General features: G+C 33.1%; 2 protein-coding genes across 2 annotated transcripts; both read right to left on the reverse strand.

Moving 5' to 3' along the window:
- Positions 1-1138: 1138 nt before the first annotated feature.
- Positions 1139-10135, reverse strand: LOC108674320. Its single transcript, XM_018162258.2, has 6 exons — positions 9944-10135; positions 7963-8023; positions 7246-7527; positions 5260-5589; positions 4058-4569; positions 1139-3391 (listed from the first exon to the last, which is right to left on the reverse strand). The coding sequence occupies exons 1-6, from the start codon at positions 9995-9997 to the stop codon at positions 3158-3160; spliced, it is 1473 nt and encodes a 490-aa protein (XP_018017747.1). The 5' UTR covers positions 9998-10135; the 3' UTR covers positions 1139-3157.
- A 1972-nt stretch (positions 10136-12107) lies between these two features.
- LOC108674319 (receptor-type tyrosine-protein phosphatase delta) lies at positions 12108-18589 on the reverse strand. Its single transcript, XM_018162257.2, has 6 exons — positions 18526-18589; positions 16535-16592; positions 15788-16072; positions 14744-15046; positions 13760-14034; positions 12108-12936 (listed from the first exon to the last, which is right to left on the reverse strand). The coding sequence occupies exons 1-6, from the start codon at positions 18568-18570 to the stop codon at positions 12670-12672; spliced, it is 1233 nt and encodes a 410-aa protein (XP_018017746.1). The 5' UTR covers positions 18571-18589; the 3' UTR covers positions 12108-12669.
- Positions 18590-22285: the final 3696 nt, after the last annotated feature.

Here is a 22285-nt window from a genome sequence, read left to right on the forward strand (position 1 = left end):
CTATGAATAAAAAAATATTGATGTTGAGATGTTTAAAAAACATTTGTTATTCGTGTAACTTCACATTTTTTGCATGAGCTTCATTCATGTCTACGTTTTTTCTAGATAAGTTGGAGAATTCACAAAAAAATATGTTGCATTTGCGAATCATAAGATAAACTTTTTAAATCAACCTAGAATTAGTAAATTTTTTTCTGAGATGAAGCGAATAAATGTAAAGAACTCTGCATAATAAGTCTCATATGTGGGGATTTTTTTCAAAGCTTGCCTATTAAGTGTGTCATACGGTATTTCATTGTAAATTTCACTCTACTTTAATTGGTTTATAATGACGTTATCGTTGGATCATTTAATTTTATGGAGAAAAAATGGAGCCTACACTGGAAGTTTAATAATGTTTCCATTATAGTCAGAGACAATCTGCAAAAATTAGACATTCAAAATCTGAGTTTACATTAATTTATTCAGGTTCCTTTTTTATAAGATTATAAACATTTCTAGTTGGGTTCCATATTTAGCCGTGTTATGAAGTTTAGATTATATATGAGTATGAATAAATTTTGTTCATATGATTAGATGTTGAAAAAATAAATTCCAATGATAACTGTTGATCTGTTGTACTATGTGTTATTTTATTAGAAATCTCTATCGATTTTAGCTGCTCATTCGTCAATTCAATAATTCGTGTATATTTAATTAGCGTAGATGAACAGTAAAACCGTGACATATCAATTTTTGTTATGCATTATTGATTAATAATAATTCTTATAGTTAACTAAGACGAGACCGAAGCTCAAGTCTTCGTGCAGTGTAATGATCAAAAATTCAAATTTTAGTTGTTTAAAAGTTTTTTTTGCGTTTTTATTCAACGATTTCATTTTTTTTTACTTACTGAGATAAGTTGTGAGATCAAGCTAGTAGTGAATACAACGAAGAAATAGGTTCGCTTAGCATTTGATCCTCATTGAATTTTGAAAGAGTTGTCGCACGAAATATATCTAGATTTATACATGACATATTTTGAATTGTGTTTGGATTTGTAAAACGTACATGTTCACATTCAAAATTCGCTCGTTTTTGTACATGTTCTCATTGAACATAATTTCCGATTTAAATATGTTTTCATTCATTCATTTGAAGGGCAAAAAGTGAACAACGTATGCTGGAATTTCAACATTTCGGTGTTAATTTGCTGGGTGGTTATCAACTTTAATACGGTTGTAGATAAATTTATATTCAGTTCAACATAAACCATCAATATGAGAAATTTAATTAAATAAAAATTTAAAAATTACTCAAAGTTTGACTGCGATTGTCATCCTAAATAAGACAAAAATATCTTATATCGCAAAATATCTTATCAAAGGGGATATTACAAATTTATTTCAACACCATGAAAACATCAGACGGTGTAGTATTATTTTATATTTTCACTTGTATGCATTATTAATAGTTTGGTGCTAACTAGGCAATCACTAGCGGCTAGTTACACTTGTGGCAATGTCCAATTTCTACGTAACTAGATTATGGCTAACTTTATAACGCGTCCCTAATTTTTATATCTTTTGACGTTCTCTCGTATCAATATGAATTGTTAGGTCACATACGTAAGTAATTGAAGTAGTTTCATCTAAATAATTTTCGTATAGTGAAGCTAAGAAGGGATGAAGATGGATTGAAATTGTTCATTCTGACACATGCTTTCACATTTTATTTCGTGTGGAAATAGTTCCTACTGAATTTAACATTTCAAATTTATAATTCCTGTTCTAATTGGACACACATTGAATGTTGTGAATTTCATGTTGTCTGTTGTAGCTGCCGATCATGATGACCGAAGCAAGTATTTAGTTTTTAGTTGATTTTTTAATTCAAATTTACTTGCAAGTAAAGTCTAAATTAAAGTATTATTGCTCTTGGAAACTAGGGCTTTTTAATCATAGCCTCCCTATATACATTTTGTGGTTTTAATCATTCTAAATATGTTGCTTTTTGAAACTCACAATTTATAACACATAAACATTCATTTTATATGAAATACGATGTCATATGAGACACAGCGATGACATTACGTAGAAATTTTTAAGTTGAACATTATTATGTATTAACATACACACACAGTAACTGAACATTAGGATACTGTTGTTTGAAAGATTAAAGTAAAATTATGATACAATTCAATTTGAGCTTAAGTTCAAGCCAAGTTCGAAAATTGCGTTATAACTTTGTTTATGGAAGTTAAGTTGCCGAAAATCATAAACTGTTGCCGAATTTGCTGTCAACTTGTTGCCTTGCTCGCATTTATGTAGCAGTATGAAAATTACTCGTTATTCAGCGCACATTTCATCTTATTTATCAATAACAATTTTAAAGCTTCTAAATACTTCTCAGAGCATACAATATCTCTCGTTTTATAAGCGTATGCGTGTTGCATGTTCAAATGTCCAACATTTAAATTTCGATTTTCCTACAATTCTAACGCTTCAATACCCACTTTTCAGATATTGTTAGAATAAAAAAGACGAAGACTTCACAATGTAGAAAAACATGAAGGAAGTCATGTGTGATGTGTGAAAATAATGTGCTCGTTTTCGTCCGTTGTGTGTGTCACGTTCAACTTTTATGCAGTTCTTCTAGCGAATAAAATTTATGTTTTAGGTCATAGAGAATAAGACGTGAGCCATTTTCCATCAATCTACTGGGGCAATTCAGTTTATCTAAACTGGAATTTTTCTTCTTCTTATCACAAAATTTAGATTTCATTATAAAACACTCACAGTGTACCTGCTGGTACAATAGAAATTGTTTCATTTGTACGTTTAAATGATCTATTATGTTACATAGGCGAGTTCTGACAAACACTCTTCTGCCTAATAAAATAATGTTCTCAGACTAAAGAGTTCTTTTATTACCTTGTATTCTGTTTACATAAAACCCATCAAGTAATCCACATCTGAAAAATTCCTGGGAAAAAAACGATTTCTTGGCCAAAAAATTTCGAAGCTCCTTGACTTCAATCCCTCACCAAAAACTCAAGAAATGAATGCTTAAATAACTAATACTGATCGTAAAGAAAATTCAGAAATAAAACTCAAATACAAAATTTAACGCACACGAGCATGCTATCAAATACAGTTCCTGCTGCTTAAAAAATTATTTATTCGACTGGCATCAACATTGTGACGACCAAGGCTATAATGAACTGCACTCCATGATACCTATTTACCGTGCCCTGGCCGCAGTTACCGTCGTCCCTGACCGACTGTATAGCTGCTGTCCTGACTGTATATTCTCCAAGTTGATCATTTTTAATGGTTGTTCTCGTTTCAACTTTAGGCATCGTTGAAAAAATTTCACCCGTGAATTCTCCCATCTCGTCGTCGTATGCAGCCTGTTCGAAAAATTATATGGCGTTATTGATTCAGAAGATAAAATGGTATTCACTATTTACAATAATGAACTTATTATTTGTGTACTGTGGGACCAATAATAGATTCAGAAATGTTAACTAAAGAACATACATACATTTTTTTAATCTCACAAATCAACATAGAAATCATATACAAAATTAAGGATGTTAAAACTCATAAGACTTATACGTATAAGGGGTGAAAAAATAATCCTCAACTACATTCAGGATCTAAAGTGACTAAAGTGAATGAAAATTGTAAGCTAATTTGAATATTGATACGTGATAGTAGTCAAGATCAAAATAAGGTTTCCCGATGAATAGGGACAAAATTTTCGATGGCGTATAAAGCCTCATCGATGGATCAAAATAAAAAACTTTATTACTAAATGGTATTGATAAAGATTTAACCTAAACTTTACGTCTGGATAGTTTACTCTGCTACGTTTTAGCGTAAGATTTTTCAGCGAGTTATCATTGATACCAATCGGTTTTAATGAACTCTGACCGATTGATGGAGCTGGCAGACAATCGATCATGCTGCTTAAATCGAAATTTGGAACTTTAATGAAGCAAAACAATCATAGCTTGATTGATATTTTATGAATCAAAGTAATTCCAAGCAAACTGATTCTGCCCTTTTCTTACCCTGACTCCAACATGATACTGCTTCTCGGGCTGCAGCTGCTCAATTGTATACGTTAATAAATTTCCTGGTATAAGATATTTCAAGACAGGAGCATTCGATGCATTTATTTCTTTTACTTCGATCTCGTAATTGGTGGGCTTTGCCAGCAGCGGCTCACTGGACAGTTGAGGGTTACTGGATAGTAATGGATCACTGGACAGAAGTGCGTCTCTGGGCAGAAGTGGGTCACTGGACCGTTGTGGGTTTCTGGACAGAAATGGGTCACTGGACCGCAGTGGGTCACTGGACAGTAAAGGGTTACTGGACAGAAGTGGGTCATTGGACAGAAGTGGGTCATTGGACGTTAGTGGGTCACCAACTGCATCACTAAGACCAACTGGACGATCTAAATTTGCGTTCTTTGGCAACTGAAGAATTTCCTCCGCATCACGGCCGGCTGGTGGTTGCCACGCCACTGTCAGGGATGTGCTGGTGCTGTCCAGTAGCCTCAAGTCCCGCGGTGCTGGCAACGCTGTCGACAAAATATTTCTGTTAGCTTCAATCCAAAGGTAGGTGCAGAGAAATTATTGATATTTTCCGAAAGAAACAATTCACTTTTTGCCATGGGTGTGTCATTATACACCAGTTTGGTCGCTAAAAAAAGGCCATAGCTAGGCGGAGAAAATGTTTCATTATTTGGAAAATACTTTTTTACGGGAAACGCTATCATATCTTGTCAAAGTTCACATATTTTTAACATGGGTTTGCAATTTTCCTACTCGATCAGGACCATCAGGTTAGCTTTCTCAACTTTCTTCCGTAATTAGAAACGCAAATGAGAAAAAAACGATTAAAAAGTATAAAAGCAACAGGGAAATTGTAATTTGAATTTTAACCTTCAATCGATAATCATCAGCAAAATGAATTAGGTAGAATTCTTCTCTGAAACTTTCAATGCAATAATTATGAATTATGGGTCAAATCACCATCGTGGTTACCGGGTTTATTCCTTTGGATTACTCACTGAATAATCTAAAATGACTATATAAATAGAGGAATTTTTCAAATGAAATAAATAAATAGCGAGTAAATAAAATAACGTTATTAACTCATTCATACAGACAATGTTGAAGTCTAAAAGTTCTTATTTTTCCTTCGTCGAAATCAACTTAAATCTTTTCGGAGCTTTGTTTAGATTCTTACTTCGTCCGAACCAGCTCACCTCTTTTTGGAGTTTTCACTTTAGCACAGGAAATTTCTCGGTTCTCTGCGAACTCTACATTCGCTGAAACGCAGACCTGATACAGTGCATTGGCATGGGGAGAACGGATGTGGTATTCGGTGTCCTGATGGGTATGGTCGCTCTCACTCATACCAAATTTTGGTGCTTCTAATGTAATATTTTGCCAGTGGAATTCATTGAAATTCTGCAGGTCCGTGAACTTGTAGGATAAACTGAAGGAAGTTATCGGACATGCTGATTCAGTGGGCTTCCAGACAACCTTGAGGGATTGGTTCTCAACTTCGATAGTTATTTTTTCAATGGAGGGTGCTGGGGAAAGAGGAAGCATTTAATCAACGTTTTTGACTTTTTAATAATGTTAGAATATATACAAAGGCAAAATTACTGCTTAAAGATTACAGTACGATTAAAAGTCGAAATGCAAGAAAATAGAATGACGCCAAATAAGAATTAAACTGGTGGCTAAGCTTAAAAATCTTAGCATTGTTGTACATGTGGTGGTAATGTGTTGAATCCGGAAAGGTTTATTTGGCCATTGAAGTTATAGTTTTTTAGTGCCTAAAGTATATAATGAGTACCGATCAGTATGCAGAGAAAGGATACTAAAGTTTTAGACACAATTATTTTCACACATGCTTCATACCATCGAGTGCTAGATGTTGTTAGAGCGTCGTATTATATGCATTGTTATTTTTTATGAAGGAACAGTCCGAAAAGTCGGGTTATTTCAAGATTCCAAGACAACCAAGGATTTAAGAAAGCACTTGTAAAAAATATTCTTTGACAATTCTTTAAAGAGAAGAGGACGGTAAGTGAAAGTTTTCATGATGCTTATTGACCGGTTTATGAAATTCAACGCACGAAGATTATTACCAGAAATGAACCAAAAAATCTAATTTATGATAATATTTACATTAAAAGATAATCATATGAAAACAATCAGGTACAAAAAATAAACATTAACTTGTCATATATTACAGAAGTTTTGTCATATGCAATAATCTCAGATGACAGACACAACATTACTACTACAATTACTACCACTAGCACTACTAATCGTATTAAAATACCTAAACTTTTTCTTTTAATGGCGGCACGCCAGTAATACGAAAAATTGCGCTCTAACAGCGCAGTTTGTAAAAAATTATACCCGAAATGAAAACATGACTGACAGATAGAAAGAATTTTAGCACGTTGACTAAGATTGCTTCATCTTGTATTATTATTTAATTTTTTGTATTTTTTTAAACAGGGTTGCCAGACGGTCATTTTTCAGGACAAATTCCGTGATTTAGTTTTTCTCAATTGCGTTGGCCAGCTAAAATTTATGATAGGGGTACTTCTTAATTAAATTTTAAATACTGCATAAAGAAAATAAATAGAAAATTTTAATAGCGGAACCTACAAATAAACTAGTATATATTGAGTTATCGGCCTTTTTTGGCCTTTGTTGTTCTCGGATTTGGCCGATTTAATGCAACCTGAATTATGTACCACTACCTCCTGGAGAAATACATTTCGTGGTACGCATATGTACCACTTCGGAGTCAACGTGTTAAAACGAGTATACCATGCCGTCACGAGTGTGCCGTCATTATCTATATCCTGATGCAACAATGCATCCCAGTTTTCATATTACAATCTAATACTACACATGCATCCCCTGTAATAATCCGAATACTAATCCTATATGTCCCACTGTAATCAGAATACTAATCATTAAAATTCTATTGTAATCTAGATACTGCTCATGTATATTCTACTATAATCTGTATAATCATCATGTGCATCCTATTATAATCTGAGTTCTACCGTCGTCGTATATTTTGTGCCCTATTACAATCTGAATAACATTCTTGAATGCCACAATATAATCTGAATAATTATCATGTATAGGTACCTTATTATAATCCAAATTTTAATCACGTATGCCCTATTATTACCTGAATTCACTGAATTACCCACCCTGAGGCGCGGTTATCACCTCCTCCGTGTAAGGCCCGTCGAGCGTGGCTCCAGTCTCGTCGAAAAGGGTAAGAATTTTCTTGTATTTTGTGCACGGGGGAAAATTTCTTAACTTTTCTTCCATTTGCGCGTAGCTCGGGTGGGGGAGAGAGCTGGCGTCACTCATTGTGGAGAAGGAATATCCGCAGAATTCGGCATCATACGTGGCATTCAATGGATTTTTTATATATATCTTCGTTTGAGCTACGAGGCATTGCGGTGAAGTGCAGTCTTGGGAGATTTCTGAAACGCATAAAAAATGGTAGTAATTTTGATTATTTTTCATGAAAATTATGTTTTTCGAGAAGCTTTGCATTTAATCAAATGTCAGCAAATTTATTAGAATATTTTTTACGCACATATAATTTTATGGTATGTCAATTGTAAAATTTTTATAGTGGTTGAAGTGAAACTTGAGAAAAGAATAATATGGAAGAGATTTTCTTACAAAATCAAATTATCAGGATATTGTTGGCTGCTCGAAAAATCTATTGTTCAATTTCACAAATGATCTTCATTACGAGCACTTTTACATCTAAGAATGATTGCTTTCACCAATCCGAAAAAAACTCTCAACTTTATGCTATACAACTATTGATTTGTTGTCTATTCATCGCAATTTACTATCAAATTAATTCAAAGTTATTGATATCAATAATATTCTGGAAATGTATTCACCTCCCAAATCTTCCCGCCTGCAGTTTGATTTGAAGGAGGAGGTGTGGCCGACATCTATTAGCTGCGGAAATAACATAATGTTAGGATTTATTGCAGTTATTGAACGTTGAAGTTATTGAAAAGTTGGAACGTTTAAATTAACAAGTACATTGGAAAAATGTTCCCAATTGCTGAAATTAAAAAATACGGAATGCACAGCACTAATGTGTCCTTCAATATTACTTGTTTTCAGGTAACAATAAATATTTTAGTGATATTAGATTAGAAATTTTTTCTCGTATAGAAATAGACGTTTTTATTAAAATTTCACTAACGAAGATATAAAAAAATATTAAAATCATAATCTTGTTTCATATGATTCTGTGTCAGCAGAGTTACCCATGGGTTGAAGTGCTTTGCAATTTGGCCAAAGTCTCACTTATTCATCTGAGCGTGCCATACACTGAAGCAAAGGATAAATATATCGTCTGCCCCCGAATTATTATATACATATTATGTTTTATTCATAATGAATTCTTGAACATTATTTTAGTCTCTTTCTCATATTATTCTGAAATGAACATGAGTGATACGGTTTACAAGAATCTATGGTGCATTTTACCTCGACAGGATTCTTTTGTTTCTGACTGAGATATCGAAAAAAATTGACTTGAAACTTAGCATGAAAGAGAATGAAGCATTGAGAGAAAAATTTGACAAATTTGATATATTAACGGAATGTTGCCGGGGTCAGACGGTAAGAACATTTCGACATTTTTGCCAAACAACCTAGCAATTCGTGCTTAATATGTCTTATAGACACCTAAAATGAGTATAGTACAAGTCATGGTACATTTCTTAGTACATGTCATAGTACATGTCATAGCACATGTCATAGTACATGTCGTAGTACATGTCATAGCACATGTCATAGTACATGTCATAGTACATGTCATAAAACAAGTCATAGTATATGTCATAGTACATGTCATAGTACATGTCCACAAGGAATTAAAAAGCAAAGAAAACGCCAAGAAAATTCACCATATCGATATTGAAAACGTTTCGGAGTCCAGCTCCATCATCAGTTCGACTAAACTAAAAATGAATAAAATCACTTTAAAAGTCAAAATTCAAAGACAGACATAAANGATATGGTGAATTTTCTTGGCGTTTTCTTTGCTTTTAAATTCCTTGTGAACTTGCGATATAAGCAGACTAATAATATAAGTACTTATAGTACATGTCATAGCACATGTCATAGCACATGTCATAGTACATATCATAGCACATGTCATAGCACATGTCATAGTACATGTCATAGCACATGTCATAGTACATGTCATAGTACATGTCATAGTACATGTCATAGTACATGTCATAGTACATGTCATAGAACATGTCATAGTACATGTCATAGAACATGTTAAAGTACATGCCATAGCACCTTTCATAGTACATGTCATAGCACATGTCATAGCACATGTCCTAGAACATGTTATAGTACATGTCATAGTACATGTCATAGTATATGTCATAGAACATGTCATGGTACATATCATAGCACATGTCATACTACATGTCATAATAAATGCCATAGTACATGTACTATGACACACTAAACAATATAATTACAAATTTCTGATTACAATTAATTTTCCTCGGTTACTAGACGAGTAGTTTGCGGCTCTTCAGTTTTGTGATAACTGAATTTAATGACTATTACTAGAATAATATTCTATTGGTTATTAATATTTATAATCACTAAAGAAATATCATTAATAATAAACCATAGTCTTATAAGCTAATAATAAATTCTAAATAGCTCTGTATTGCATTTCACAAGAGAAATATATCAATAATACACACTTAAACTTATAACTACGCTGTTATGATCTCATATGTATTCAAATAGAGGCTAAAAACTTCCGATTTGTAAATTTTTTATGTTACTGAACATAAAAAAATGTTACGCCATGTTGTGCTACAATAATTAACTCACCAGCACTATTGCACATATGAAAACAGCAGCTCTATGGACCAGCATTATTGACATGAAGTAACATCACCAATTTAATTGTGCCATCATGAAAAATAAAGATCATAATCTATAATGGAAGCGAAAAATCTCAAACAGGACAGCGCAGTCATCGTTCACGAAAATCAGTTGAATGGAATAATTCGATTTACAAAATCGTAGCTGGAATATTAAAAAAGAGATTTTTATGAATTAAAATTTAAACTCGAAATTTTAGTTTCTCGTCTATTTGATTTAAGAAAATAAATTGAGTGGTAATAAACCTTTATTATAATTTATATTTCAGTAAAACGATCAAATTACATGTATTACGATCAAACGCTGCGTGAAAAGAATTTGACTATATAATACATATAATATACTACATCATTTTATTTAGCTCCGAATATCAATCAAAAATCGCGAACGATAGTTGATTGGGAAAAATAACTTCAGACGTTGTTCATAATCACTGCCCCCTAAGCTTGAATTTAAAGAAAATTTACATAATCGCACAGACGAGAACAAAAAACTTTTCCATATAATTGGATTTTAAAAAGTTACAAAAACAGCAGCATTTCAAGTATATTGGTCAAGAAATAGATAAAGGACACTAGATATTTGGTCGAAGATAGAATTATTTTCAATATTTAAACACGAAACACCTCAATGCTGCACATGAGTTGAAGAAACTGAGAGGGTGATATTGTCGCGTCGTCGCTCGAATAATCTTATCTTCATGCTGATAGTACGATTAGTGTTGCAGACAGTCGCAGTACGCATGGGAAATGCAGTCATCGTTGGCAGTCATAGTCCGCATAGGAATGCCGTCATCGTCGGCAGTCATAGTCCGCATATAGGAATGCAGTCACAGTCTTCTGTCATAGTCCGACATTCCGCATCACTTCGGCGCTGAAGTTTCGTAGTTCACCTGTAGGAGCTTAATTACAAGCGATTAGTCTGTCAGCTGAGCTATATGGGTGTGTCGAATCACCAGTAATTTGGTAACATTTGCCTGCTATTCGTTCCATTATTAATGCTTAATCCTCAGCATCATCGTAGGCTGATCTTATCATAGAATGAGGAAGCGTACATCACAATGTGTCGGTAGTTTTCTTTCCTTGTCCCAAGGTGAGAAAAATAATACAGTATCTATTTATGCTAGTTTACATACGACTGCGCTTTCGTCTAAACTATTAGGGAAAATATTTTTTTTAGTTGTAACATTCTGCTAATATTTACTGGTTCAGCCCAAGCCTCGTCTCCGGCCAGTGAACCGACATTCATGCAGTTACGTGACGATGTCGCTCGTAACACAGCGAGACTCATAATAATGTAATAATTATTATATATTATTATGTTACATCATAATTATACAGTGCGACTCATAATAATGTTACAATTTTGATTTAATAATGATAACTGCATTTTAGTGTAGTATTGATATATATTATCATCAAAATTATTATATGCATATACATCAATGAAATTTGATATGAGTAAGATTTTCAGGAAATTGTAATGACAAAAGTTGTTATTATTGCAAATAGTTTATTATTATTTCCTATGTTATTCGACAGCGTTTACACAAACAATAATACTGATTCTTGGAAAATAATGTTTCTCGAAGTCATTATAACTTTCAAATTCAGATGAGTTTTTGAACGCATTTTTGTCGTTAGTATTAAAAATCACTGTGTGAACACAGACTGTGTGTACACAACTGTGTTCAGTTGCACATCGTGCACAACTATATTTATAAACTAGGGACGATCGCATATGCATAGGGAGAGAATCTCTGTACCTAAAAAAAGAACCAATTTTTAAAAATCACTCTAAAAATTAATCTCATCAAGTGAGTAATTAAATTTAATGAAACTTATTCAACTTATAGCGATTTATGAATAATAATTACTTTAGGTAAAATCACAATATAAATCTCAACCTGAACTGCAGTTACGAGAAAAACACACAAATTCATGACATACCCAGCGCCAAGAGTTTATATTGAGAATTTAATTTTGAAATGAACGCTTTGATAAAATTATTTAATACTCATCAACATTTTCTTACTTCCTATTGCTCCAGATATTTCTCTAGGGGTATTTAAATATTTCAAAATACATATGTAATTACTACTGAATTGATTGATTAATATCAATTATTTTTCAAATTTATTAATTCGATAAATATAGCTATGATTGACGACTAATAAAAATAATAATATCTTCCATGATTGTAATGAGATCTAAAAATTGTTCAGTAATTGTGGTGAGACATTGTGAGTTCAGAAGCTAATATATAAAATTTTTTCGTAATACTCTTTCTTGACAAAAATATGTTCGCTATTACATTTATTTTGGCAGTCTTTTATCATTGTCATTTCGAAAAAATGATAGATTCATTCTATAGCTGACCACAACTAAAATTATTACATTGTGAACAATAAACTAGGCTACAATTACATATCGATTTCAAGGCTTTTCTATGATTTAAGTTTAACTAAGGAAATGAATTATTGTCCGCTAGCCAACCAAATTAAGCGTTATGCAATTTAGATGCGCAAGAATGAACCTCGATCACATCGGGTTCTGACTAATGCAGTTCACTTCTATTATTTGCTAAGTGGAATGCTCGGAATTTACAAATTAGATTTGAACTGACTGAAGTTTCGAAGTTTTGTATAGATTGGGTATGAAATATCAGAAAATTCAAATCAATGAAAAGGGATTTTCTACTAATTTGAACAACGAGGCTACAACTAGAGTCAAAATGAGCAGCGTTCCTGGATTCATATCTCCTGTTCCACAGTCGGAATTCTCTCCTGTTTTGTCAAAAGAATTATCTCTCTCAATGTTAGACTGAACAGCAGCAGGACTGACTGCGATGTCTGTACGTTCAGTTGATGTGGAATCTTCCCTCGGTCCAGTCAAAAAAATTTTGCCAGTGAAAGGTCCCATTCCTTCTTCGTAGTTGGCCTGAGTGGATAATGATTATTAATTACTTTCTATTTGCAACAAGCAAAGTTTTTGTTAATTGTATATTAAAATAATTATAAGTAGCGAATAAAATACCATAACTTTATTTTAAATTTAATTCTATACTTGTATTCATTTTTAGTTCACAGGTCATAGATTTAATACACAATAAGACGGTCAATTTGAAGTTTTTTTTTTAAAGTTTATGCTAAGTTTACGATCACAATATTTAGTTTGAACATTCAATGAGGTGCTCAGAAATATCTCCTATCGTTTTTGTAATATATCAGAAAATGACTCACAATTATTAAAAAAACAAAGAAAAAGTTATAATCTCATGGCCAATCGAATCTGTAAGAAACCTAAATCACTCTTCTCAAAACCGTAAGATGAAGGGGAGGCATTACGAAAGGCCATGCTGATGCACCGCATTCGACACCTATCACGCTACATTAACCACCAGGCATCAAACCAGTTAGTGAACGGAGGCTTCCCAAGGCTCAAGGGCTATGTATTCTCATGTCAGGGCCGCTGCCACTGCGCTACAAGCTTATTAGTGAAAAACATTCAATAATCTCTAACATTTAACTGGAAACTGATTGAGTTATGGAAGGTCTAACGTGATTCATGGTAAAGGAAGCAATTTATCCAGATTGAGTCCTCATAGAAGATATATTTAAATAAACTTCATTCGTGTCAAAGCTACAAATGAGTACCATCGAAACAATCCATTATGCTTACTATAACATTTACAATTATAGGTTAAATGAAAATTAATCCAATTAAATCTTCCATCAACCACAGCACGAGTAGAATTTCTTACCCTAATCGCAACTTGATATCGCGTCTCGGGCTTCAGCTGCTCGATAATAAATGCCTTGAAGTCTCCTGGTAATGAATATGTTAAAACAGGAGCATATGCCGTAGAATTATCTGTCACTGCAATCTCAAAGTTCGATATTTTGGTTTCCCGTCTTCCCAAGTACATGTTTGAATCCACTTCCTCATCCGCACTTATGCCGTCTGGTAGTTGCCACGCCACCGTCAGGGATGTGCTTGTGCTGTTCAGTAGCCTCAAGTCCCGTGGCGCTGGCAGCGCTGGAAAAAATGATACCTTTATAGGTACACAATGCAACGAGCGTGAACATACTTATTTCATAGGATATTTAATGTGAATATTGATTGTTTTGAAATAGCAGCACTCTAAGATATTCAACTTGATTAGAGTTCCATTACATAGACTAGTAATGGTAGGAACAAATGAATTCTGTAAAACATTAAAAAAAACTATGGATGAAATGAACATGTTTATTTACTAATTTGTTTGATTTGACTAGTGATAATAAGAACATACTTTTTCATCTACATTTAATTTGACTAATTATAGTGTGTAGATCTAATTTTATTTCTGCACCCTATGCAGCAGACTTTTATTTTGATTTGTAAATGAAAAGATAATTCCGATTAGAACGCACGTGATAAGTTTGCTTTCCAAATTTTTATGTTTGATTCTAATAACTTTCTGCTTACTCCAATGCTCCGTCAATAATGATAACCATTAAATAATAATGTACAATTGATGACGAATTTTAACATATATAAAGGAAAATATTCTCAAAGTGCTTCTACAACTTTCCCACCAGGCATGTGACGTTAGAAAACGTTGATTGCGAGTGCATTTCGTAGAAACAACGTTAAAGAAAAGTTTTTTCGACGTTAAATGGTTAAACGTCTGCTGGATTATAATTTTTTATGTCTTTGCGCTAGAACGGTTGATTATCTGGTGATTTTAACAAAAAAGTCCCACCTTTGCCAGGAGTTTTAACTCTGACGCAGGATTGCTCAGCGCTCACGGAAAGATTTATTTCAGCTGCCACGCATACATGATACAGCGCGTCGGCATGCGCGGCGCTGATGCGGTATTGGTGATCTTGCAATGAGGCGTTCAAGTGAACAATTTCCTTGTGGTGATCAGGGAATGTTGACGGGTCGGTGTAGGTGATGGAGATGTTGTAGGAGGTTATCGGGCATAGCGAAACTGGAGGCTCCCATGCGATCAGGACGTCACGATTGTCAATTGCGACGGTCAAGTTTGCGACGGGCGGTTCTGCTGTGGAAAAAACATTATGTGCTTTAATGTTTATATGTTGAATGTATATATCATAACGGTGTGTCATAAAGGAATGGTTCTTTTGCTGAATGAAGAAAACGCTCTGTATTGTGCTTATGTCGGAGAAACAATGTTGAAAGTTTCGATCGAATAAGGATAATTGTTGATTATATATATGTGTTGGAGAATAATTGGCTTCCAAGTCAATTATTTTGACCAAATAATTTACTTATAATTAGCATGGCAATGCGATGATAAGCAATATCAACCTTAAATCCGGCCAACACAATCACGTAAAACTTTGCGGCGTTCGAAAATTGGGTTATTTTGTTACGAACGGTTGAGAATATGTAACATGATGGTCCAACTTTTGGTAGAAGTATTGTTAAGCGTTTCATGTTCAATTACAGTATTACCCAAAGTAGCCCAAATTTATGTAACATTTACATATATACTATATAAATATAATTTCTAATTTGCTTCACCTAACTGTTGTTTAATTATAAGTAAACATCAATTACGTCAGCTAAATAAATAATAAACTACAATTCATACTAAATGCTTAATTATTTATGAACACTAAAATTTTATTTTAAATTTATCTAAGGAATTCCAAAAAATTAACTTTCTAAGTTAGTTTGTCACGTTTAATTTTATACTAAATAACGTGAACGAAATTGCGCCGCTAAAAACATTCATTCGTTAAACCCTATAGGTAAAAAATATCATAATTTCACTCACCTTTAGACGCAGCGACTTCATACCTCTCTGTTATTGGCCTAGCCGCCGTGCTTCCGTTGGGATAAAACAACGCTACGATCTCATCGTACTCGCTGCAAGATGGCAAGTTCTTAATTCTTTCTTGCATTTCTGAGTAACTTTTGTGAGGAGGGATCTGTGTGTCACTCATAGTGTTGTAGGAGTATCCACAAAATTCATCTATGTTTTCCATTTCCGAGTGTTTTACTGGATGAATTTTTGTCTGCACTATTAGGCAGTGCGATAAATTGCAGCCCCGGGAGATTTCTGGAAAATTTCGGCATATTTTAGTAAACTATATATTTGTTAATTCCACATATATTATCGCTATTCATGGAAAAAAGGAAAATAGAAAAAAGAATGAAAGGCTATCGATATAGTTCAAAAATGAATTTCATTATTAATATTCATTGTTTTTGTAATCATTTATTTGATGAATGATGTTTCAGTTATCTAAAAATCATTCGCAACTATTTACAAAAGAATAAGTCAAACGTTACTACTGACAATATTACGTCATCATCCTAGGGGTTGTGATATGAATTGAATATAATATGTTTGCCTGTATAAAACTTTGTTAACATCTATCTCACGGATTGAAACTTATTAACATTGGAATCAGTTAATATTGATTCAGATAATGTAAATAAAAAATGTTAAAATTCATTCTAATTAATATAATGCATTTACTTAAAACTTAAATTAATGCCATTGAAGATGTCTTTTCACCTGCAAAATTTTCCTCCCCGCAGCTGTTACTGGATGCGACGTACCCGCCATGAATGAGCTGTAAAATATTGTAGAATGTTCATATATGCCATCAGCATTAAAAATAAAGAATGCAGTCAGTTGTGAAATAAACAAAAAGGCTGCCTTCCCTTCCAAAAAGGCTGCCTAAAGGCATTAACATCAATAGTTAATAATTCTAATAACTGTAGAATAACTAAAGAGGCTGTCAGCTGAAAAATTATGAACTGTGCTTTCAGCTGTGAAATAACCTAAAATTTTGTTAGCTCTAAAATACTGTTGACATTAAATCATTTCAAAATGGACAAAATAAAATTCGCGCACAACGAGTCACTGAAAAAGACGACTTTTTAATTTTAGATAAATTGGAGGACACTTATGAAAAACTCAAATTAAGAAAAAATTGCCGTTAAGAAAAGAACCAAATTATATATCTGGCTTGACCAGGATATAAGAAAAGCTGATTTACAGAGGGAGTTTTTGTTCGAAAATTTATAAAATGCAAGTAATTAGATGCTTTTTGCGCATATATTTTTACTCGAGTCTAAATACCGCGAACGCTAAAGTTCACGGTTTTTAGGATCCTGATAGATTGACTGAAAATCATCCAGGAAGACTCAGCGTCCTGAAGGATTTTCATGCAGGGAAAAACATTAAGAGGATTATTGTTTATTGATTAAATCATTAAAATTTTGATTATTACTTTAAAACAAATAAAGTCCCTATAACATTTTTCTAAAAAAAAAGACACATAAATGCAGGACTCGTGTAACGAGTGCAAGTAGAAAAATCACCCAATATTTAAACTGCCATTGATGTTTTCCTGGTGAAATGAAGCCATGAGAGTTCATACCTTCCAACTAAAATCAAATGTAAATCTATAAACAGAGATCTGTTTTTTTCGAAAATAAACGCTTGTAATAAGTTAAAAAATTCCAAGTGAGTCCGACGAAGCGTTAGCGAAATGAATGCCATAACTCAATAAATGCGAATGCTCTAAACTGCTAAGTCTCTACTGCGAATGCTAAGTCGCGACGGGACAGCAAACATATTCTCGCCAGTTGGGAGTGCGAAGTTATTGTCAAATAAATTTATTTAAACAAAGTATTTGTACATTCATAATTTAAATATCACTCAACACATGACGGACCTACATATCCTCACATCAGAGAAATATATCCGCTTAATAAAACCATCCCCAAATACTTTGTTGCATGCGAGAAGATTATGAAATTTATTGTTCCACAATGCCACGTTCGCCTGTCCCTCATGTATGCTTCCCCACGAACCAATGATTATCAGTTCAAAAAAATGAAAGATGGCCATTATAATTAATCGAATACTATCAAAGTTAGTGAATTTTACCAAATTTACACTATATGTTAAATTTAAATTGTCTTCTGATAATGAAAAAATTACCTTGAAAAGCTCACAGAGAGCTGAGGAAGATGAATTTGGACTGAGAAGCGTTTACCCCATCATTAATACAGGGTGCGGCGTGGGAACTTACTCTTTTAAAAAAATCACAAAGTAAAAAGTATTAAAGATAGCGTTTTAATTCTTTCTTTTTTACAAAGAGCTACATTTAAAGTTTCGTTGGGTTTACTTACAAGTTTAATTCTTGAATATTACATCTTGTAGGTGACCTACATATTGCGCATGGCGCCACCTTCCTAGGACTAATGGCCGCCACGTGGCGCGCAATTCAAATAAGTAAGTTCCCGCGCCGCACCCTGTATATCAGATTATATTGACAAAATTGGGTGATACCCCTCAATTGGGGGCTCACAGCGCTCCAGTAACTGGCAAATTGTTCAAATCTCCACAGAACAATAAAAGTTCATTCGATATAAGTTTCCACCCATACCGTTTGAGAAACTCATTTTGTTGATTTGCGTCGATGTAATATAAATAAAGTCAAGATGAGAGGCTTATTATATAATTCTGAGTATTCTATCATAACTTTGACTCACCTGCAGCAGCAAGTAAATGAAGACGAGTGTTGAGTACATCTGCATCACATCGGGTAAGAGACTAGAAAAAAATTATAGGCTATGATAACTAATGTTAAAATTAAGAAAACAACCAAGAGAGCGATAGATTCATTGAAAATGCTTGTATTAAATTCGCAGGTGATAAAATAAAGAACAGGATCAGTGAGCATTTAGGTAACATAACAAAAGTTTATGAAAAAGTGTCTAATATTTCAATCCTAGTGCATTATATACAACTACTATGCAATGTTTACATGACCGAGTTCATCCCACTTGTAGTGAAAAAATGCAAAATCGAATGAGTTAGTCATGTATATTTCGTTTTTTTACCTATAACAGTAGTTCTGTACATAAAAGCAATAGATACTTGATGGGAATAACTTTTTCGATACAACTAAATTTTTGCTCAAAAAAATTGTTGGATATATATTTTTTCGCTATTAACGTAGCAACCCTGAAATCATTGTTGTATATATTTTTGCAAGACTGAGTAGGATAAGGAGAGGGTCTGGGTAAAAAAGTCGATAATATTGGCTTTTCCGTTTTCTTCGCTCATTTTGTAGCTGCTGAAAAGGCGCGTCTCACACAGCAAACCGCATGTATGTGTGTGCTCTAGTTGTACATAAAGATATTCCAAAAATATATAAAATGGAAATTTTTTAACAATATGTCAGAGTTTTTTTGAATACATCTGTATTTATAGATCATTATTCTCGCTGAGTTTAAAGTGCTTTCACTCGTTTGAAAGCTACAAACAGGACGCGTTCGACAATATTAATACCATGGATTTACATGCAATAGTTTTTGCGTAAGGCTGTTTTGAACTTGCATAAAAGACCATTTCAACGATATTTACAAATTTTCCTTTATGAAATTATATCTATAGATCGTTATTCGCGGTAATTTCAAAGTGTTTGCACTCGTTTGAAAGCAACAAACGAAGCGCGTTCAAGAAAGCATATATATAGCACGGATGTACATGCAACGTTTTTAGCGTTCGGCCGGTTTGAACTATACGAAATTAACATTTTTATACATAAATATATTTATAAAATATAAAAAAGTCACATCTATAGCTTATTATTCAAATTAAACTGGACAAGAATACGTATAACGACGCGTGCTGTACTCTAAATGCGACTAATTGGCAATGGGAATTCTTGGGCTACAATATCAAGCAATTTTTTGGCTTGATAAGCAAGCAATTTGATTTGGCTTGATTACATATTTGGCTACTCTGATAAATAAAATTTCCAAAATAAGCCATCTTTACAATCTATCACCTCCTATGATTTTCATGCTCTAGCATTGAGAGATACACCATTCGATTCGTAAAAAACATAAAGCGTTCAGCCGATCACTTTTTTTTAATTCGTTAGAGTGTGAATTATATATTGAAAATCAGGGGGGGGGTTGGAAATAGAAGAAATAGGGAAAAATCAATGATAAAATTGTAAAAATGACCGGTTGATCGCTAGATATACCGGTTTACGAATCGAATGATATGTCTCTAAATATTTTAGCACGATAATTGAATGAGGAGATTTTTACCCTCTTTTGCAGTTTTCTATGAATTTCACGGTTTCATTCCTTTTTCGAGCAAGTTCCACGAACAAAAAAGTCCTAGGTTTCTGTTCTACATATATGTACCAGTTTCAAAGTGAACCATCCGTAGATAAATTTTTTCCCGGACGCTCAATCAAACAAAACTATATATAGAATTGGCTATAATTCCTAAAAATCGACATAAACTTGAAATATTTACTGTGAATATCTTGGCATCCTACCACTATTAATCACACAGAGGCATCAAAGTAACGAGTTTTTAGTTAGCTTCGGTGATTAATTCATCCAACAAATCACCTTCCTGGTGCACATTTAGCCGATATACTAACGCTGGCTGCATCGTGTAATGTTATCAGAAGTGTTATCTCAAGCACGATAATCAAGGGCTGATCTACTTGTCACTGATAGAGCAGCTCTGTTCTATATATCAAGGCACAGTTTTTTCATCGTGGAGTGAAATTTAAATTGAAAACACGCTAAATGGTATTAATTCTATTCATAATATCCGATGATATCAGAAAAGGAAATGTTTTTTTTTTGTCGGATATTCTATACATAAAGAACTATAGAACTAAAATGCCCAAGACTTTTTTCATGTATATTGAAGATGCGACTGTGCAGAGCATTGTTATCTTTTATACGGATAGTCTTGGTAAATTTTGTTGTTATTTGCCTGTCGATGTCAATTATTATTTACATATGTTGACAATATTTTTAGTAAAATATATGCAAAATTTCTCTCCGAATTTTCTATATTAAATTATTATATACCGATTACATTATAACTAGGACATAACATATTAACAATTTTCAATCATATGTGTTCAATTCAATCAAAAAAATTTTTATTTTGGCGAAAAATTTTCTATATCATAAAATGTAATATTATATCAACATTTGTCAATGGAATAATTATTATTACATTATGTTACGGTAAATGGTACTAAAATAGGATTAAATATTCTTATGTAAATCGAATATTCAGTCAAATCAAATACAGACTTGAAACTTTTGGAAGGCGAAGAATAAAAATGTCTTGCCGTCAAGCATCGCGTTGAGACTGGGTTCCATATACAGGAAAATAAAGGGATTCTCTCTTAATTAATTCAACGTGGGTGCCTTTATCTCATCAAACATACAACGATTCCGATTCGCTATGCCTATGATTTTTTTAATATTTCTTTTATAAGGTGCCGGTTTGAATAATTAATTTCCTATAGAAATTAATTTCATGAAACTAAATTTAGTTTCATGAAACCTAAATTTCATGAAACTCATGAAAATAAAGCTTTTTTTGTCATTTTGATTTTCAGGAGCGATTGCAATTAGAGTTACAATAATTCATATTCCAGGAAGAGGATTATATATTTCAATTTTTATAACTATCAGCTATTTTATGGATATAATATATGATAAATGGATTTTTTTAAAGTTCAAGTTGAGGGGAACCATATCTAACATGAGAACCTGACCTTAATCTAGGTGCTGCGGTTCGCAGCACCTAGATCTAGGTTCGTCTATATCATCTAGGTTCGTCAATCTAGGTTCGTTCAATATCAATAAGCAATACAGGCTATGCTGTAATATTTTTTGAGAATTTTCTGAAAACGAAAATTCGACTCAACATCTAATACTCGTCTAACGATGCTCCTGTAGTTGCTCGACTGCTCCAGATGACCGATATTTCTGCATAAGAGGTAAAACGCTTCCTGCAGTGTGACGACCAAAAGGACTGCACTCAAACTTTGCCTCATTCTGTTATTATTATAAACAACAGGATAGAACATATTATACTTTTTTATTAGTCATATAAAAATGAAATATATATAATATATCATCATTATTCTAATAATATAATTATGAAGAATTACCAGACAAAAACAACGCCTTCATAACCTCTAAATAAGTTTTAAGGCTACGATGTCGTGTTGATGTCCAATAAATTGAATTATTATGCGTCTAAATTGAGGAACGTTCACTACTTTCCCTGAGTGTTGGTTTCTCTGAAATACAATTCTGGTGTTCTGTCCTGAATATGCGAGTATCGTCTTGGCGATTGTTACAAATCGAAGAAAATCTAAATTAACTTCAATATGGTATTAAAAATTTCCTATTTTATGTGAAATATATAAATTCATTTTACGTGCTGAATTTCTTTTAATTGAATGAGTTC

The sequence above is a fragment of the Hyalella azteca genome, unplaced genomic scaffold (assembly GCF_000764305.2).
Source record: "Hyalella azteca isolate HAZT.00-mixed unplaced genomic scaffold, Hazt_2.0.2 contig12806, whole genome shotgun sequence".
NCBI classification, from domain to species: domain Eukaryota; kingdom Metazoa; phylum Arthropoda; class Malacostraca; order Amphipoda; family Hyalellidae; genus Hyalella; species Hyalella azteca.